The sequence below is a fragment of the Bombina bombina genome, chromosome 1 (genome assembly GCF_027579735.1).
Source record: "Bombina bombina isolate aBomBom1 chromosome 1, aBomBom1.pri, whole genome shotgun sequence".
In the NCBI taxonomy this organism is placed as follows: Eukaryota; Metazoa; Chordata; class Amphibia; order Anura; family Bombinatoridae; genus Bombina; species Bombina bombina.
The window spans coordinates 424,442,983-424,462,603 of record NC_069499.1 but is presented as its reverse complement, the minus strand read 5'-3'; the positions used below and the strand labels follow the sequence as shown (position 1 = coordinate 424,462,603).

Below are 19,621 nucleotides of genomic sequence, written 5' to 3'. Positions count from 1 at the left end.
GAGGAAGTTAAAGAGGCCACACCCGGTCACATGGAGTGCCATGCAGGACTGCCCCTGCACTAAAGAGAAAACACGCCAAAAAAAAACCTGCATTGATCTCTCGCAAAGAAACTGACTGTTCACACACTGACAGAGCCTCATCTCACACATGTCACAGCATTAAAACACAATAAATAATATTATGCACAAATCCCCCCCCCCCCCTGTTCAATAACCCCCCTTCTGAGGGTATTGCCCTTGATGCTATACAGATAAAGGAGACACACTGTGACCCTGTTTTCTTACGTTATCATATATGTAGAAATAAAACAATGTTACCAGAATCTATTCCGTGGAACAAGAACACGGCCTTTCAAGTGTGACATGGTAGTAGCATCGCTCCTAACATGGACTTGAGAGCAGAAAAGCAGGCAGCGAAACTCGTCAACACTGATTGCTTATAGAGCTGTTAATCTGAGTCAGGATGATTTTACAGAAAGACGATCCCTGCATCTCTGGACTCTAACATTCATCCATGCTCTCACTGAGAGGCTGACAGGACTACTTAAAACTACCCTCCATAAGAGACTACTCCAAATCTTCCAACACTTCTCTGCCAACCTCCTGTGACGAAAGGCAAAGAATGACTGGGGGATGAGGGGAGGTATTTAAGCCTTTGGCTGGGGTGTCTTTGCCTCCTCCTTGTGGCCATGTTCTTAATTCCCACAAATAATGAATGAAGCAGTGGACTCTCCTCCCATTAAGATGGAAATGTATTATGCACACAGGCTAACATATCAAATTTGGCAACTTCAGTACTTGATAATCATAGTTTTTTTTTAATGGATCAATGATGTTTAATATTTATGTATCCATAAATATTTTCATATGTTAAGTGATAAATTCGTTGACTGGTTGTGATTTGTTTTAAAGAGGTAGGGAGATCTAAATTTAACTTTCATGATTCAGACATAAAGTGCAATTGCAAAAACAAAAACAAAAAAGAAAAAACTCTCTAATTTACTTCTATCAAATTTACCTTGTTATCCATTGTTGATACTTAACTGACTCAATGAGAGCTTAGTGAGGTAGGCTCCCGAGCATATTTGTATACTATTGTTAAAAACATTGCTGCCAACAGTGGTTGCCATATAGTATTCAAGATACAGGCACGCTCCCAGGGCCTGATTCAGTATACTGTCATCGAAAGGAGCTAAATATTAATAAAGGTAGAATACCACGAGAGAGAGGAAAAATTTATAGCAGAGCATAGAAGATTCATTTAGCATTTCGACTTTCACGTGACAATACTGCTCTACATTGATTGATCCTACTTGGAAATATTTGGTTTAATCTTCCACATAGTTAAAGTTTATTATCTTGCATTCAGTAGTTGAAATGAATATTCTCTCAGTATATTGAAATATTATATGTAAAGCACCTGAGCCAATGCCTTTTGTTTGTAAGAAAATGAAACTTGCTCTTATGACCCATAAATAAGTATCAAAGGAATAAAACTGAAACCAAAATTTGCTTTGCACATGGTTGTCATAAATTAATATAGCTTTAATAATAACGGCATGCACAATAGGTAAAACCCCTTATGTTATCATTTAAATGGACCAGTCTCCACTAAAGAAGTGATATACTTAAAAATATGGTGACAGATTTGTGTCTGTACAGCAACACTATGACAGCCATATTGGAAACCCTGCCACCACACCTTTTTTCACAGGAGAGTGCAGATATGATACAGGTGGAGACCAGGCCCCACAACACACCCATATAGTTACATCACTACTGACTACAGGGACAGATGGGCACCCTAGAGATGAAGGACCAGTCTCAATTGAGACCTACAATACCCCTGTATTGCCAATTTTTGCACAGTGTTTAATGTCCCTTTAAACCTCAATACAGTTAGGTTGTTGAGCACTGTTCATATCTCTGAAAAAAACTGTTGTAAATGCCAGACACATGTATTTCTCATGAAAGTAAATGTTAGTAGATCCCATGTAATCTAATAGGTCGGGATTATCATAATTTGGGTTAGAATACTTTATGGGACTGTAACACAAGTAGTGTTGTTTTTTATTATTTAAACATTTCACACAAATGCTCAAAAAATCCAATCACCTCATCGGTCATTAGCGTAGCAATTGATCGACCAATCTCATGGTATTGCTGTCCCTTTCCAAGTGGTCCCAAAAGTATGAACAAAAATCTGTAATAAACAGAGTCATTAAAACTTTGTATTCAGCCTGGAAATAAATAAATATATCAATAAATATGTTATTTTGTTACACAGATTAAATAAAATATAATGAAATTACAACTGAAACTTCACAATGTCTGTGATAGTAACACGGATTGTGAAAATAAATAATTAAATCTTAAATGTTAAGATGTTAAAAGCAAGATATATGATATGTTAACTTTAAAAGTATAGTACTGTACTTTTAATTTTATAAATTATTATTTAATTTTAAAATATGTTTCCACTGAAGAGCATTACTCATGCCATGATTATTATTGCATGATGGTTATTACTGACCTCTAAGTGAAACACATAAGAATATCAAATGAAGTAGACAATTATAAAAGAATCTGGGCTGGCTTGGTGTTGGGGATAATTTATTTGCCCCAACCTATATATTCATAGACTTTATGTGCACAAATTAAAGTAAGACAATCCCATACGATAAGTTATGGAGATCTCTGTAAGTGGTGTTGTTAGATAGAGACATGCTACACAAGCTTGAGAAGAAAAAGTGGGCTGATTCATCAATGGGACACCTTTTTTAAAAGAAAATATTTTGCCTTTTTTGTTGGTCTTTTTAATGCAATATATATGTATATATATATATATATATATATATATATATATATATATATACGTTGATTGGAGTAGCTGTGTTAGTCCAGAGATTTAGATATCAAAATAACAAGAGTATTGCCTGTAACTGCCTGTGGCTCTGGTGACATCACAGCTTTTTTGGAGTGCTATTTAGCACCCAGGGCTGGATGTTGCTGAGTCATAGGATGTGTACCTGGTCCAGTCTTGGAGTGCAGTTCCCTTCCATGTTTTGTATTTTCTCTGGGTGATTACATCCACCTGTGTACCCCTTCTTTGTTCTCAGTTTGTTTGGCTTTGTGAGCTCGCATGATGGTGTGGCTGTGTTAGGGACTCAGGCAGTGGAAAGGACCTTGACGTGGTGCCTGAGCTTTCCCATTTGGCCAGATGCGGTAACTAACCTTTCCAGTTGTGATTTTATCTTAGCTGTGAGCTAGCTGGTGAGTGCTGGGTGTTTCTATGTGTTATATTACTTTTTGTTTGTAATCCCCCTTGTTTCTTGCACCCATTCCAGACTGGTGTTAACTGCCTGTGGCTCTGGTGACATCACAGCTTTTTTGGAGTGCTATTTAGCACCCAGGGCTGGATGTTGCTGAGTCATAGGATGTGTACCTGGTCCGGTCTTGGAGTGCAGTTCCCTTCCATGTTTTGTATTTTCTCTGGGTGATTACATCCACCTGTGCACCCCTTCTTTGTTCTCAGTTTGTTTGGCTTTGTGAGCTTGCATGATGGTATGGCTGTGTTAGGGACTCAGGCAGTGGAAAGGACCTTGACGTGGTGCCTGAGCTTTCCCATTTGGCCAGATGCGGTAACTAACCTTTCCAGTTGTGATTTTATCTTAGCTGTGAGCTAGCTAGTGAGTGCTGGGTGTTTCTATGTGTTATATTACTTTTTGTTTGTAATCCCCCTTGTTTCTTGCACCCATTCCGGACTGGGGTTAACTGCCTGTGGCTCTGGTGACATCACAGCTTTTTTGGAGTGCTATTTAGCTCCCAGGGCTGGATGTTGCTGAGTCATAGGATGTGTACCTGGTCCGGTCTTGGAGTGCAGTTCCCTTCCATGTTTTGTATTTTCTCTGGGTGATTACATCCACCTGTGCACCCCTTCTTTGTTCTTAGTTTGTTTGGCTTTGTGAGCTCGCATGATGGTGTGGCTGTGTTAGGGACTCAGGCAGTGGAAAGGACCTTGACGTGGTGCCTGAGCTTTCCCATTTGGCCAGATGCGGTAACTAACCTTTCCAGTTGTGATTTTATCTTAACTGTGAGCTAGCTGGTGAGTGCTGGGTGTTTCTATGTGTTGTATTACTTTTTGTTTGTAATCCCCCTTGTTTCTTGCACCCATTCCGGACTGGGGTTAACTGCCTGTGGCTCTGGTGACCTCACAGCTTTTTGGAGTGCTATTTAGCACCCAGGGCTGGATGTTGCTGAGTCATAGGATGTGTACCTGGTCCGGTCTTGGAGTGCAGTTCCCTTCCATGTTTTGTATTTTCTCTGGGTGATTACATCCACCTGTGCACCCCTTCTTTGTTCTCAGTTTGTTTGGCTTTGTGAGCTCTCATGATGGTGTGGCTGTGCTAGGGACTCAGGCAGTGGAAAGGACCTTGACGTGGTGCCTGAGCTTTCCCATTTGGCCAGATGCGGTAACTAACCTTTCCAGTTGTGATTTTATCTTAGCTGTGAGCTAGCTGGTGAGTGCTGGATGTTTCTATGTGTTATATATATATATATATATATATATATATATATACGTTGATTGGAGTAGCCGTGTTAGTCCAGAGATTTAGATATCAAAATAACAAGAGTATTGCATTGAGCAATGATACTTTTTTATTGGACTAACTATACATTTATAAGATGACAAGCTTTTGGAAGAGTTCCTTCCCTTATCAAGTCTGAAGCAATACTGACCAATTCAATGGAATTTACAGATTATATCTTAAAACACAGAATAGCTAAGAAAACAGAAAGTGCAGGGAGAGGAGGAGGTGTCGTAAAAATCATGAGGGGGGTTTAGGTAACAGGCAGACAGTGTCCAGTGTAGGAGAACAGACAGGGGAAATATATAGCTATACATAGATCATAAACTGACATAAAGTTATATATTAACATTGAATCAATATTGACATTGATATTGATTCAATGTTGATATATAACTTTATGTCAGTATATGCTCTATGTAAAGCTATATATTTCCCCTGTCTGTTCTCCTACACTGGACACTGTCTGCCTGTTACCTAAGCCCCCATCATGATTTTTACGACACCTCCTCCTCTTCCTGCACTTTCTGTCTTCTTAGCTATTCTGTGTTTTAAAATATAATCTGTAAATTCCATTGAATTGGTCAGTATTGCTTCCGACTTGATAAAGGAAGGAACTCTTCCGAAAGCGTGTCAACTTATAAATGTATAGTTAGTCCAATAAAAAAGTATCATTGCTCAATGCAATACTCTTGTTATTTTTATATATATATATATATATATATATATATATATATATATATATATATATATATACTGTGTGTGTATATATATATATATATATCATTTATTTTTTATATTTTTAAACTGAATGTTTACTAAAAATGTTTACTTCTCACTTAAATTTTCATTTAAAGGGACGGTCTAGACAGAATTAAACTTTCATGATCCAAATAGGGCATGTAATTTTAAACAACTTGCTAATTTAATTTTATCATCAAATTTATTGGTATTCTTCGTTGGTAGGCTCATATGCTCATTTCTAACTCCTAAAAGGCCACCTCTTATCTGAATGCATTTGACACAGCTAGAGGGCGTTAGTTCATGTGTGCCATATAGATAGCATTGTGTTCACGTCGGTGGAGTTACTTATGAGAGGGCACTGATTGGCTAAAATGCAAGTCTATCAAAATAACTGAAATAAGGGGGCAGTCGGCAGAGGCTCAGATACAATCACAGAGGTAAAATGTATATTAAAGGGACATTAAACACTAAATATATGCTAGATAGAATGATGCATTCAAAGAAAAGATTAGTCCATGACTAAAATGTAGATTTATTTTTTAAAGTTTCATTAGTTGTTTGAAAAGTGACAAAATAAGTGTAAAGTTTTAGTGTCTATAAAACACTGGGAGCTGCCATGTTGTACTTGTGTTACCTTCTCTGCTGTGGCCAATTAGGGTCAGTTATAAATAGGTCACTAGAGTGTGCAGCCAATGGTTGTGCTGGATTTAACAGTGTTCTGCACTTCCATTTCTAACAGGAACTGAAAAGCTCACAATTTCAGAATGGAATTACAGGCAAAGAGGACAAAATAAATAATGAAAGTATATTACAGAGTTGTTTTATTATATACAATTTATCATTTTATATTACCATCTCAAAGTGTTTAATGTCAGTTTAATATAACCATGCTGGTTATGCAAAACTGGGGAATGGGTAATAAAGGGATTATCTATCTTTTTAATGAATACATATTCTGGAGTAGACTGTCCCTTTAATTTTCATTCACACAGAAAAAAAAATGAAAAATACCTGGATGGAATGGGAACTTCAGTGAGCCCTGAAAGAAGGACTGCTGGAGATAGTCTAACAAATGCAACTACTGCTCGATCTAAAAATTCCAGTTCACCAACTAAAATGTTAGAAGCTTCTGCTCCCGGAGGAATCTTTTTCATAAAATGTAAGTCAAACTGAAATGAAAGTAAACATGAGATTGGCATATATCCCTAAAATTGCAAGTATGCAGAATAAATACATTGGTACCTCCTAATATATAAGATAAAAAAAACCCATTTATTATTTTATCACTGGTTTTATAAAATTCTAAGAATTGACAGATAAATGAATATGCAGTTAAAGGGATAGTTAAAAATGACGCAAACATTAACACAAGTAGAACATAGGACCTTATTCTAAATCAAGCAAACCTGATGATATGTGTCAAAACTTGCCTACAAATCAGGATGCAGTATTCAAAATCAAAGGGTCCAGCTGATATACACAGCTATTCAGCCAATGCACAATATTATATAGCAGGAAACTATATACACAGCTTCCCCTGTATAATGTATGCTAAACCTTGAGGAAATATAGTTCTTTTGTTGCATATTATATTTTATTGCTCTTAAAAATGACAGTTTATCTGTTGAAATGTTAATAGAGCTTAAAGTAAAGCTGTTGTTACTAATGAACTCCACCATTTCTTGTCTGAAGTTCTTCAATAAATTCTGATGCTATTCCTACAGTACTTAATCTGTTCTTGTGTATAAGGAGACAAAGGTCTAATTCTCCCTCAACTATTTTTCAAATGCAGACAACTATGAAATATATTTCCAGGTATATGCATATTCATTCATCATATTACTCTTTAAATACAATAGCACGTGCAATAGTATACACATATAAAGAAACTGTCTCTCTCCAGTAAATCACAGTTTTATTTTCTTCAATGTACCTTTCAATTTGCCCTTTTACGGTGCATGCTAAATAACCAGCCATTATGAGTGGATGGTTAATGCTACCGCTAGCTCGCAGTAGCACTTGGCACTAGCATTCATTAACCAGCAATCAGATCTCTGGTTAATGAAAAAAATGTCTCCCAATTTGCTCCGAAATAAAGTGTAGTGTTCTTTAAAGTGAAGGTCTATTTTGATGAATTAGTGCTGGGTTTTAAAAAACCTATTTAAAACAAGGGCACTTTAATTCATCAAAATTGACATTTCACTGTTTTCTTCAAAACTTACCTTTTAATCCTGGCAGCCGCTCCAGCACTTCCTCCGCCCGTCAAAAGCCGTCTTCGTGGGTCCAAAATGACGAATCCGGCTTCCTCCAAACACGGCGTTGCATCAGGCCAAGATTCCCCCAGGGGTAAAGCTGTGATTGGAGGAAGCCTAATTCATCATTTCTGACGTCTGCAGAGGCTTCCGACGGCCGGGGGAATCGCTGGAGGTAAGTTTTTGAAGAAAACAGTGAAATGTCAATTTTGATGAATTAAAATGCCCTTGTTTTTAATAGGTTTATTAAAAATCGGACACTAATTCATCAAAATGGACCTTCACTTTAATAAAAAATAAAACAAATAGTAGCATCTTTATTTTTTATTTTTTAAATAGCGGCACAAAGCAGTTATTAGGGGTTAAAGTGAGGGGATGTGGTGTGTGAAAAGTGCCTTTACATTGCTGTCTATGGGGACTGTGTTAAAACTGTTAATATATATGTATATGCTTATAAACATAAAGTATATATTTATGTGGTAACGTGTATACACATATTAACACATAAATATATATGTATCTATTCAGATACATATATATTTAAACTTTGCTGCCCAATGCCGCACGACTTACCCCCTTTGCTGCACTAGGTTCTATGCTGTGTCTACCGCATTGTGCTTCCCTTCTAATAGCAGTGCACATTTGCGCGCGCTGGTATTACGAGTGGAGCACAAATATCGCACTTCTTGCGTTCCACTTGAAATTTAGCCCTTAGGGTTTTTGTTCTATTTTGTTTCCACTGCTTAATAAAACAAATAAGTACAATTTATTGCATCTTATTATTTGTAATACAATAATATTCATCTACGAATGACAAACATTTTGATGTTATTATCATGTTTTTATTGATCTTAAATACAAATTGCAATGACCAAGTAACAACATAAACTATTAAAATTGACTTTTTTTTTTTAATATTTCCAAAGCCATCTGTCTCCAATACCAGCACATATTCTCAGCTAACATTTACAAAATAACTCATGCAAATTCTGTTGGCATTTAACCAGAGTTTGCAAATGTAGTCCCAAAGATTTATGTATTTAGTCAAATATTTATACATCTAATGTTCCAAAAATAAAAATAAAAATACATATAAAGGAAGTTGAATAAATACAAACCTAAGTTTCTCTGATTTATTTTTAGATGATGCAAAATTGAAATGAAACAGTTTAAAACAAATAGGCCTGGATGTCAAGTGAAGCGGTATTTTGAGGAAGAGTTCTAGCATAAATTGTGATTGGGTGAAACCACAAGTATTATCAAGAGCATCTGTGTGCTTGTATTACCAGTTAATCATAAAGTTTTCCCATTCAAGAGTTAATATCACTCAATCGCAAGTTACCAGAGCTGGAGTAAACTGTGATTCCCATTATGAAGTTACCAGAAACGTACCAGTTATGTCCTATTCAAATGCAAATCACTAATAGAATGGCCATTCAGCATGAATATCCTTTACAATACAAGTATTTACAGTGGGAAAGAGCAATAGCAATTAACATCTGTAAAATTAACCCTTTCACTTCCAACAAAATAGCACAATTTGTAAATGAATTAGTCATACATTTGAGCTGGGGCATTATGGGTATTACAATGATCTGTCTATGATGTATAATGTTAATGCCTTATACTGTAAATTATACATTTTTTCTAAGGTTGTTTTTAATTTAGTGCGGTTTTGGTTTAGAAAACGATCAACAGAAGGAGATATTAATATCGCACATAACAAATGCCAGTGGCTGTGCCCAGTCACATTTATTTTGAAACATTTGTCACACTGTAAAAAGTGATTTGTAAAAAAAGTGCAATTTCTACCATTGAAACTAATAATGAGCCCCTCATTATGAGCAAAACTGTATCTCACTGTACAAATCCTGCTCCTGCAAAAATGCATCTCCTATCATATTAGTTAAAACAAAACTATTTACTAGAAAGATGCTGAGCACTAGACATGTGCGATTCGTTTCGGATCGATTCGGAAATTCGGAAAATTCGGAAAATTCGGAGATTCGGATCGATTTGAATTTCCGAATTAAAATACTGCCGAATCTACCGAATAAATCCGAATCGAATGGAATACATTCGAATCGATTTGAATACATCCGAATCGATTCGGATGTATTCGGTAGATTCGGATGGCCGTGTATTACACTAGTATTGTACAGTATATTAGGTTTTATCACTCTGCTATGGGTTAAACCTAATATACAGTACATAATACTAGTGTAATACACAGCACATCCCACCTAACACTTACCGAAATTCCGAATTTCCGAATCGATTCGAATCAAACCAAATTTTTTCCGAATCCCAAAGAATCCGAATGAATCCGAAACGAATTCATGCGAATTTTTCTGAATTCGAATAGATCCGAACCGAAATTCGAATCGATCCGAACCGAACCGAAACATATTTTTCGAAGCTGCACAAGTCTACTGAGCACCAAAAGCACTGGGAAACTTGGTTAAAATGGGAAACAAAATGGAAAAAAACCCACAGATGTTTTAAAAGGATCATTCTAACTCTGTGTAAGAAAGCAGAATCTACTGCATGTAAGGTAAGAAATTAATTTTTATTTACTCACAGTAAAACCATATTCATTAGTAAATGATATTCAACACAATACAACATAGAATGTAGAGGTTTTATTCCACAAGCTTGCATCTTAAGTTTTGTCTGGACATCAAATCTGTAGCGCTTTATAAAGGTATGCAGTGCCAAAGGATTAGTTTCTGCTTGTAGAGCGTTATTAACCCCTGGGGGACCTGGTTGCTCTATACATTATACGATTTAGTTAACTTAATACCTTGCCCATGTAGCTTTTGTTGGAGACACTTGTTTCTTAAGACTTGGGGTTAACACATAGTCTATATTCAACTGCTCAATATGAGAAGTGTTACTCTAAGTAATCATACCGCCACACAACCCATGAAAGTTTCGTCCTTAAGATAAAGAAGATATAGGACAAAAATAAGGAAATTAATATTGTAAAATAAAATTTAGTGACTGCCTTGGTTAGCAAAGCTGAAGCTCATTTCAAAATCACTTTAACCTAGTACCATAATTAAGGTTCTATTGATAACATTAAAGGGACAGTATACTGTAAAATAGTTTTTCTCTTAATGTGTTTACAATTGCTTTTTTTACCAAATGCAGAGTAAAAAAAGAATGAAAATGAGCTTTTTAAGGCTTATTTGTGTATATTAAAGCTCTGATTTTGTGTTTTGAAGCCACAACCTAATAAAATGGGTTGAGCTTGTAGGTATAATCAGATCTCAATACTGTATCACATTGTGCACATATATCTGCTTCTTTATCTTATATCTGTCCTTAAAACAATCACCAGAACAATGGAAAATCAACATTGTATTACCTTATCTCTGCTATATCCGACTGGGAGTGTAATTTCTTCTGCTGGCTGTGTTTACAAAGCTTATCTATAGTTGGTACGCGCGGCCACAAACTTTCAGAATAGGTGGGGATACCACATGCTAAATTAACAATTTCAAATGCCAATATAAGGGTAAAGGAGCTACTTGTAAACAATTTAATACACTCCAGCAGGTAAAGTGGATCATTGGGAACAAATTAAAGGGGAGAAAATTTTTGAGTAAACTGTCCCTTTAAGTCAATTTACAGAGAGAGCCACCTCTCAAAGGATCAAAAAGAAGAATAGTTAAAACATGCAGAACCAAGGATAAATTCCAAGGTGTACATCAGTTGTTAACTGGTAGTGGGTTTGAACCTTATAAACACCTGCAAGAACTGGATGATCAGTGGATACTTTGCTTTTATAATTATCATTCTAATATTAAGATTTAAAAGAAACTAGTGTGCAGAAGTACCCCTTATATACCAAAGATTTAGGATTTGCCTACTGGTGAACAAGTCAGTTAAACACAATGCCTGAGTAACAAGACAGCAAAACAAAGGAAATACAATCTGGCCTGCTAAAGTGATATGAGAACAGAAATGTAAGAAGAAAAGATGAAACAAACATCCTTTTTAGGAGTCATTAGAAATGTTTTTTTTTTCCAACTTCCAAAATCTATCAAAACCTTTTTAAAAATAAGACTATCCTTTGGAACACAGACACTGTCCATATTCTATTCCACTGACAAAAAAATACTAAATGATCTGTCTAACAGTTTGAATGAAATATGAAATAGTCTTTGTTCTGGTCTTTCTAAGCAGAGTTTCGAGGACATCTACAAGTATCTGAGGACTTCTTATTAACCCTGTGGTCTTGATTCTCTACTGTTTTTAATAAACTGAAATACAAAATTGTATCTCATTTTCACACCAGCATGCTGCCCATTTGTTTTGAGATCTGAATGATTAATGGAAATAAGAATTGATTTTGAGTAAAAGGTGTTTGTTTGAAGAAGCAATTGCAGCATTTGAGTCTAGATAATCTTTATTTAATTTGTGATAGTTAGTTATTACGAATTCTAATTAAATAATTTTTGCTTAATAAGATTATACACTACAAACCGACAAGGACCTAAATTGAACCTTGATTCAAAAATTATCCCCGACCTAGGTGAGTGCAATTCAGAGAGATCATTACCAGTTACTATTTTAACAAAAACCCTTTTCTAAGATTTTTTTTTCTAAGCAGAATGTGCTTCTTTCTTTTCTGTATTACTGGGATCATATTGATTTAGGAAGACAAACAAAGAACTTTCTTAAATGTTTCACCAAAAAAATCCTCATCTGTCTTGAAGATATTTGTTCTCTCAACTGATCATTCAACCATTCATTCGTTTCTGTGTGCTTTCAGATCTGAAAGGGTTAGCAACAGAACATAGTACAGGTAAAGGAAGTTAAACATTTTCATATTCCTGGAAATATTTTTTCCATATTTTCCATAGAAAATCCTAGGTACTTCAAATAAGCTCTTGTAAAGATACATCTTGCAAATATAAAGAAACCATGACTTAGTTTGGCAGCATGGTGCGCAAGTGTTCCTTTTTAAATCTTCTAGCCCTTATAAACTTGATCAGGTCTGAGATACAATGCAAAGTTAGAACCTAGTGTTATACTGAGATGAAAGTGAAGTCATACAAAGTTTTTTCATTAACGAACACCTCTGAGGGTCTCAGGAAATATACAATTGCATAAAATATTGTGAACCTAGTTTTTCCTGGCTTGCAGAAATAGTCACATGTAAGCTTCCACTTGATGTGCATGGACAAGTTGGGGTTTTCCTGTGGAGCATGGTACACAACACTTGATTTTGTTTTTAATGAAAAACATTAGCTCTTCCACATGGCTTGAATCAAATTAAGTTATAACATGGAGGCCGAATTATCAAATGTCTGTCGGACCTGATCGCTCTCCGTATTTAGCATTGCACCAGCAGCTCACAAGAGCTGCTGGTGCAATGCCGCCCCCTGCAGACTTGCGGCCAATCAGCCGCCAGCAGGGAAGTGTCAATTAACCAGATCGTACTTGATCGGGTTGAATTGTGGCAATTCCTGTCCGCCTCATCAGAGCAGGCGGACAGGGTTATGGAGCAGCGCTCTTTAGACCGCTGCTTCATAACTGCTGTTTCTGGTGAGTCTGCAGGCTCGCCAGAAACACAGGCCCCCAAGCTCCATTCGGAGCTTGATACATGGGCCTCATGAAATGAAGAATGGCCGCTGCTTCTTCTTGCTTGAGTAATGAATATACACATTCTGCTAAGAAATTGTAATGTGCAGCCAAATGCTTAATTCAACCATTTACCACACTTTAAAAAGTTATCATTAACTAATATGATTAATAAATAGTAAAATCCACCACAGTTTTTGAGATGTGAGTAAAAGCTTCAGAAGATAAAATCTGTTTGCATTTGAATGGCACATTATACAATTATATTAAAAATAAGTGTCATTTCAATTGAAAAGAGCAAACCTACCCTTAACATCTCAAGTTCTGCTGTTGTGGAAAGAGTCGTTGGGGTGGATTTAACAAGCAGCGGATGCTGCTTTCTACGTCCAGCGTTTCTGGCTCGCCTGAAACGGAAGTTAACAAGCAGTGGTCGTAAAACCGCTGCTCCGTAACTTCTCCATCATCCCGATCTGATCGGGATGATTGACACCCCTGCTAGCAGCCAATTGGCCATCATTCTGAATTTATCATCCCCTTTAGTCCATAGTTGTATAAGTTCTGGTATAAATTAGGGCTTGATAACATAATGCAAATTTAACCTTTTCTGGAAATTTTAAAACATGGAATGAGATGAATGAATCATTTAAACTGCAACAAGTTTAGGAGTTGATCACTATCATTTTGCCCCCTTCTAGTATAAATAAGGAAACAATAACACCATGAAAATAAAACCTTCCCCTTTTCATGAGAACTGAAAACAAGGAATATAGATGTGAAATTATAAGGCTCCCCAACGATAAACAATATTGCATCTGAGTTTACCTGCAAGAATATTAAAGGTTGAAAGTAAATGCGTCCGCTGGAGTGCAAACAAACATATACTTCCCTTTCCACTCAAATACCTTAAAAATGAAAACTTTTGTTATTACATTTAAATATAAAATATATATATAAACATGTATATATATATATATATATAAACATTTTCTTCTATGTGAAGAACATTGGAATGTAAAATATGTTTAATGCAATATTCAAAGTGCTAAAGTAAGTGCGCTTCAGGTTTCACTTATGTGCAAACATTCTTTCAAATTGTAATACGTGCGCTAAACTGCTCGCATTAAAAGTTTACTTCCAGCAGTGAAAGCAGTAAATAGCGCATCACTTGTAATCTGGCCCAAAATGTATTCATATCAATTTTTTTTAATATATGAAAACTTTTCTAAGAAAATTATTCCACTCACCTTAGTAACATCAAGAGTACTGTTTTCCCTGCTAACATCATTTTTATGTTCAATACAGGAGGGAGCAGACTGCGGAGAGATAAGCTGACCTGCTAAAAAGTACATATTACTTTAGAATTCATAATGACAGGCAATTTTATATTTGCAAACTGTATAGAAAATTATCTTTTACTGTGTGCTAAAATAAATAAACAAATAAATAAATAGAAGAAAATATCTCTGATATCTAACAGAGGATCTGGATGTTTTATTACAAATTTCACTGTGCTCTCTAGACAGGTGAATTGTTCACACTGTTGTGGTATAAACAATATTATAATAAAATAAATTGAGTCTCCTATAAACAAAAATAGCTCACCAAACTACTTACAGATTTATGCATGTGCTGTTACTGAGATATATAAATATAATACTACTAGTCCTAAAGCCTGTGCACACAGGCCATTTTTTGCAGTACGGCGGTTCCACCACTTGTTCTCTCTCTCTCCTCCCTCTCTTTTGCTCTCTCTCTCCCCCTCTTCTGCTCTCTATCTCCCCACCTCTCTATTTTGCGCTCTCTCTCTCCCCTCTCTTTTCCTCCCTCCCTTTTGCGCTCTCTCTCCCACTCTCTTTTGTGCAATCCCCCCTCTTTTGCTCTCACTCTCTCTCCCCCTCTCTTATGCTCTCTCTCTCCCTCTCTTTTGCTCTCTCCCCCTTTCTTTTGTTCTCTCACCCCTCTCTTTTGTTCTCTCCCCCCTCTCTTTTGCTGTCTCTCTCCCTGTCTTTTGCTGTCTCTATCCCCCCTCTTTTGCTCTCTCTCTCTCTCTCTCTCTCTCTCTCTCTCCCCCCTCTCTTTGCCCTCTCTCTCCCCCCTCTCTTTTGCTCTCTCTATCCCCCCTTTTTTGCTCTCTCTCTCTCCCCTTTCTTTTGCTCTCTTTCCCCCTCTCTTTTTCTCTTTCTCTCCCCCTCTCTTTTGCTTTTTCTCCCCCTCTCTTTTGCTCTTTCTCTACCCCCTCTCGTATGATCTCTCTCCCCCCCTCACTTTTGCTCTCTCGCTCCTTCTTTTTTGCTGTCTCTCTCTCTTTCTTTTGCCCTCCCCCCTCTATTTTGCTGTCTCTTTCCCTGTCTTTTGCTCTCTCTATCACCCCTCTTTTGCTCTCTCTATCCCCCCTCTCTTGCTCTCTCTCTCTCCCTCTCCCCCCTTTCTTTTGCTCTCTTTCTCCCCCTCTTTTGCTTTCTCTCTCTCCCCTTTATTTTGCTCTCTTTCCCCCTATCTTTTGCTGTCTCTCTCCCCAACCTTTTTGCTCTCTCTTCCCCTATCTTATGCTCTCTCTCATCCTCTCTTTTGCTCTCTCTCTCCCCCCCATCTCTCTCCTCTCTTTCCCCCCTGTCTTTTGTGCTCTCCCCCCCTCTCTTTTGCTCTCTATCTCTCCCATCTCTTTTGCTCTGTCTCTCCTCCCTCTCTCCCCCCCTCTTTTGCCTTCTCTTTCTCTCCCCTCTTTTGCTCTCTCTCCCCTCTCTTTTGCTCTCGCTCCCCCTCTCTTTTGCTGTCTCTCTTTTGCTCTCTCTATCTCCCCTCTTTTGCTCTCTCCCCTTTCTTTTGCTCTCCCTCCCCTATCTATTTGATGTCTCTCTCCCTCTCTTTTGCTCTCTCTATCCCCCCTCTTTTGCTCCCTCTACCCCCCTCTTTTTTTGAGCTCTCTCTCTATCCCATTCCCCCCTCTTTTTTTGAGCTCTCTCTCTCTCTGACATCTGTCCGGCCCCGCCCACGCCCCGCCAACGTCACACCCGGCACTGTCCACGCAATGGGCGGCCCCGCCCAGCCCCGACCAGGTCATGCCCACGTCCTGCCGCCCCCGCCCCCATCACACACGGTCGTCCCAGATGCCAGCCAGGTCAGTCTTCTTGAAGGCCAGGTGTGTTTGTCCTCGCGCAGTTTCTACTGCGCATGACAGCTTCGGACAAACACACTTGGCCTTTTATATAATAGTATTATACATAACTTTATAGAGCATGATAAAGAATTTATGTTACTGAGGAATTTTATGATTACCTTAGAATAACATTACATAACAGATTTATTGTTGAAAGGAAGATTAAACACCACTTGTTTTTGTTTAAAATTGATGATTTGTTTCACACTCCTAAGATAGGCAAAAAAATCTGTAACTCTAGTTTTTAAAATGCTGCAAATTGCCTAAATTGGCTGTTTGATTTGCCGCATTTGCCGGTTACAGAATGTGCTTGTTGGTGGCTCTAGGGAGCATAGGATAAGTACACTTAAATTAAACAAAGAAGTGTTGAATATTGTTTTTTTAATGATATTGTTAGGCAAGTATTTATTAAAATGGTTGTCACTTGCAGGATCAACAGAAATTAAAAGTATTCTTTGCAACCAAGAAAGAACAGACACACTGTACTCCAGAAAAGGGCCACCCTTAGCATTTGCAGGCTTTGAGCAAGACAAATGTGTGGGGTTCCTCAGCCCAAACTCCTTATTCCCCTACCTGTTTTTGGTATCAGGAGGTATTATACCTCCTGATACCATAAACACATCTTCATATAATAAATACAGGATGTACATAGCACTCTCATATTCTCACACCTCATATCCTCATATACTAATTGAATCATTCTTTGCTTACTAGTTAAGTAATACGATCAGGTTTTAAACCACCAACCATAACTGTATTTCTTAACTAGTTAGCAATACCAGTTTATGTAGGTTGTTTACAAGAACATTAACTTCTTTACTTATTGAGTCGGTCTATTCTTGGAATACATTGTTCATTTAAGATACAGTACTTATGCTTATGATAAATCAGAATCAAAGGTATTTGTCTACAAAATATATGTCTTGTCGATAATGTCTCCTTTGTAGGCTCTGATATGGGTGAAGAAAATTTGATGGAGTAATATTCTCTTCAAAAAATATGTGGCAATAAAAAAATGCTTTTTAGAAAGAAGCAGCAAACTGCAATGCACAAATGTAGCCCTTTCTGTTTAAAAAACTCAAACGTAGTCTATTTTACGATGATGAAATTTGGAAGGTTTGTCAAACCTCATAGGATTTTGCTTGAAAAATATTAATGAAATGCCAATGTTTCATTGTGTATCAAAAGAGCAAATGTCAGTAGGATTCTGAGGTTAAACTGGTCCAATATTACTCGCTTTGCAATTTAAAGACGGTAGAGCTGCTGGCACTAAGTAGCATTAAAAATGCTGCTTTAGACTTTTTTGATTTTGAGGTCAACTTCACATGCAAGCAAATTGTGCCAATCTTTATGCTACTACAGACACTGGCTGGTAAGTCTCCTCTATGCACTTGGCACCAATACAATGTTTTGCCTTTTTAAGTTCAAAATTGGCATCTTGTGTACGTGCCTTGTGCCAATTTTGAAGCCTAGACAGATGTTGATTGGTGTGTGCACACCACATGCTTTCTGGTCCTCCAACCACACCCTTTTACCATAGTATACCAGGGTTTTTTTGTGGGGGTACTCACCAGTACTGAGTACCCCCACCTCAGCCAACTCATAAGGGGTAATATTTGTAATCATCATGTAAATACTCTAGTTTTTACAAGTAGGGGCTGCAAAATGCATCAAACATTGTAAATAATCTTGTCCCTTTACTTTACTCAAAGTTACTAAGCAGAAAATATCAAGAAAAAAATTAATGAGTACAGGCATCTTTTTTTTAGTACTGGCACCTTTTCTTTTACAAAAAGCACTGTAATATACACACTAATCATCATCTTAAATATGGCCCCTGGAGGCATGTAAAAGGTATCAATGTTAATTTACACTGTTTTGTAAAATTTAGGATATTTCAACACATAAAACTGTTGGTGAATATTTATGCAAAGTTATCACTAATTTTAAATTCTGTTGGCTTTTAAGAAAATTTAATGAAGAAAATTGGTAAAAGGGAAATTGGATGTTTATTTATTATTTTTTATTTTAGCCCCAAAAAGCTTGAAGGACCACTAAACACAATAGAATATAATAATCAGTAAATGAATAAAAAGAGACAATGCAAAATCACTTAGTTTGAATTTCAAATAAGTAGTACATTATTTTGATAAATGGTAAAGGTAGTTATATTATTCTTACTAATGCATCATGTGACATGATCACAAAATGCATATACGTACAGGTATGTATATTCTTTCAGTCTTGCACATGCTTAGTAGGAGCTAGTGCTCTCAAAAAGTGTGCATATAAAACGTTTGTGCACATTTAGATAATGGAAGTTGATTGGAAAGAGGTTTAAAAATATGTGTGCTCTGTCTGAATCATGAAAGTTTCATTTTTACTTGACTGTCTTTTTGAGTTTTAAACCTTTTTTTTTTTTTAGTGAAGTCTTTTCATAAGTTTTGTTATATTATGTTTTTTGAATATATCTACAAAAGTGCATTGTAGTGCATTTTATGTATATATCCTTATGAGGCAGCATATTTTAACTGTGAAACACACTATTTTTTAACTTCTGAAGTGCCAAGGAAAGATCATCCTGGCAGCCTGCTGTCTTAGGAGCATAAGAAAAAAAAGGCAAAAGGTCACTGCAAATTCACCCTTTAACATGAGTCTCTGTCATGCCTGGAGTCAAAACGCGGTCTTCAACTTGCTGGTTTGTTGCCTAGGTGTTGGACCACTTGTGGACATTTGCTGTTACCTTGTCCATTTCTTGTTTCAGTGCAGAGGAAGGGTTATTTTGGCAGCCTGCTGTCTCAGCAAAAGGCCCATGCAAATCCACCCTTTAAAATGAGTCTCTGTTGTGCCTGGAGTTGAACCAAGGTCTTCAGTTTGCTATTGTGCCACTTGTGGACTTTTGCTACTACCTAGTATTTTCTTGTTAGTTTCTTGTTTTGTGTTATCTCTGGCTTCAACTAACTGCAGCTGTGGGTCATTTGCAATTGTCATTAGCTAATTTAAACTCAGCCGTTCATGTTGTCTTTGCCTGTTTATTGAACTTATCACTGGTGCTTATGGGTGTGTCTCTCCACCTGACAAAACTAGCGGTACAGAATTAGGGAGAAAACCTCTAGTCACAGGTAGCCTGACAGTCTCATGTCTTTCTGTGATGTATCTGATTATGATACAAACAGTGACATGTTAGTAAGGAGCAGGTATAGCTATTATCTCCTCATCTGTATCATCTAGAAGGACACATTTCCCTTATTGGATGCATGTGATCACAATAAGAAATGATGACACCT

At 36.9% G+C, this 19,621-nt stretch overlaps 1 protein-coding gene across 1 annotated transcript in view; it reads right to left on the bottom strand.

The window, feature by feature from the left end:
- SLC4A10 (solute carrier family 4 member 10) overlaps positions 1-19,621 on the bottom strand; it is a 432,482-nt gene that overhangs the window by 152,197 nt on the left and 260,664 nt on the right. The window contains exons 7-9 of the mRNA XM_053698366.1: positions 14,422-14,513; positions 6,345-6,502; positions 2,116-2,203 (exon numbers count right to left, since the gene is read on the bottom strand). Coding sequence (XP_053554341.1) covers positions 2,116-2,203; positions 6,345-6,502; positions 14,422-14,513 — 338 coding nt within the window. The remainder of the gene's footprint in view (positions 1-2,115; positions 2,204-6,344; positions 6,503-14,421; positions 14,514-19,621) is intronic.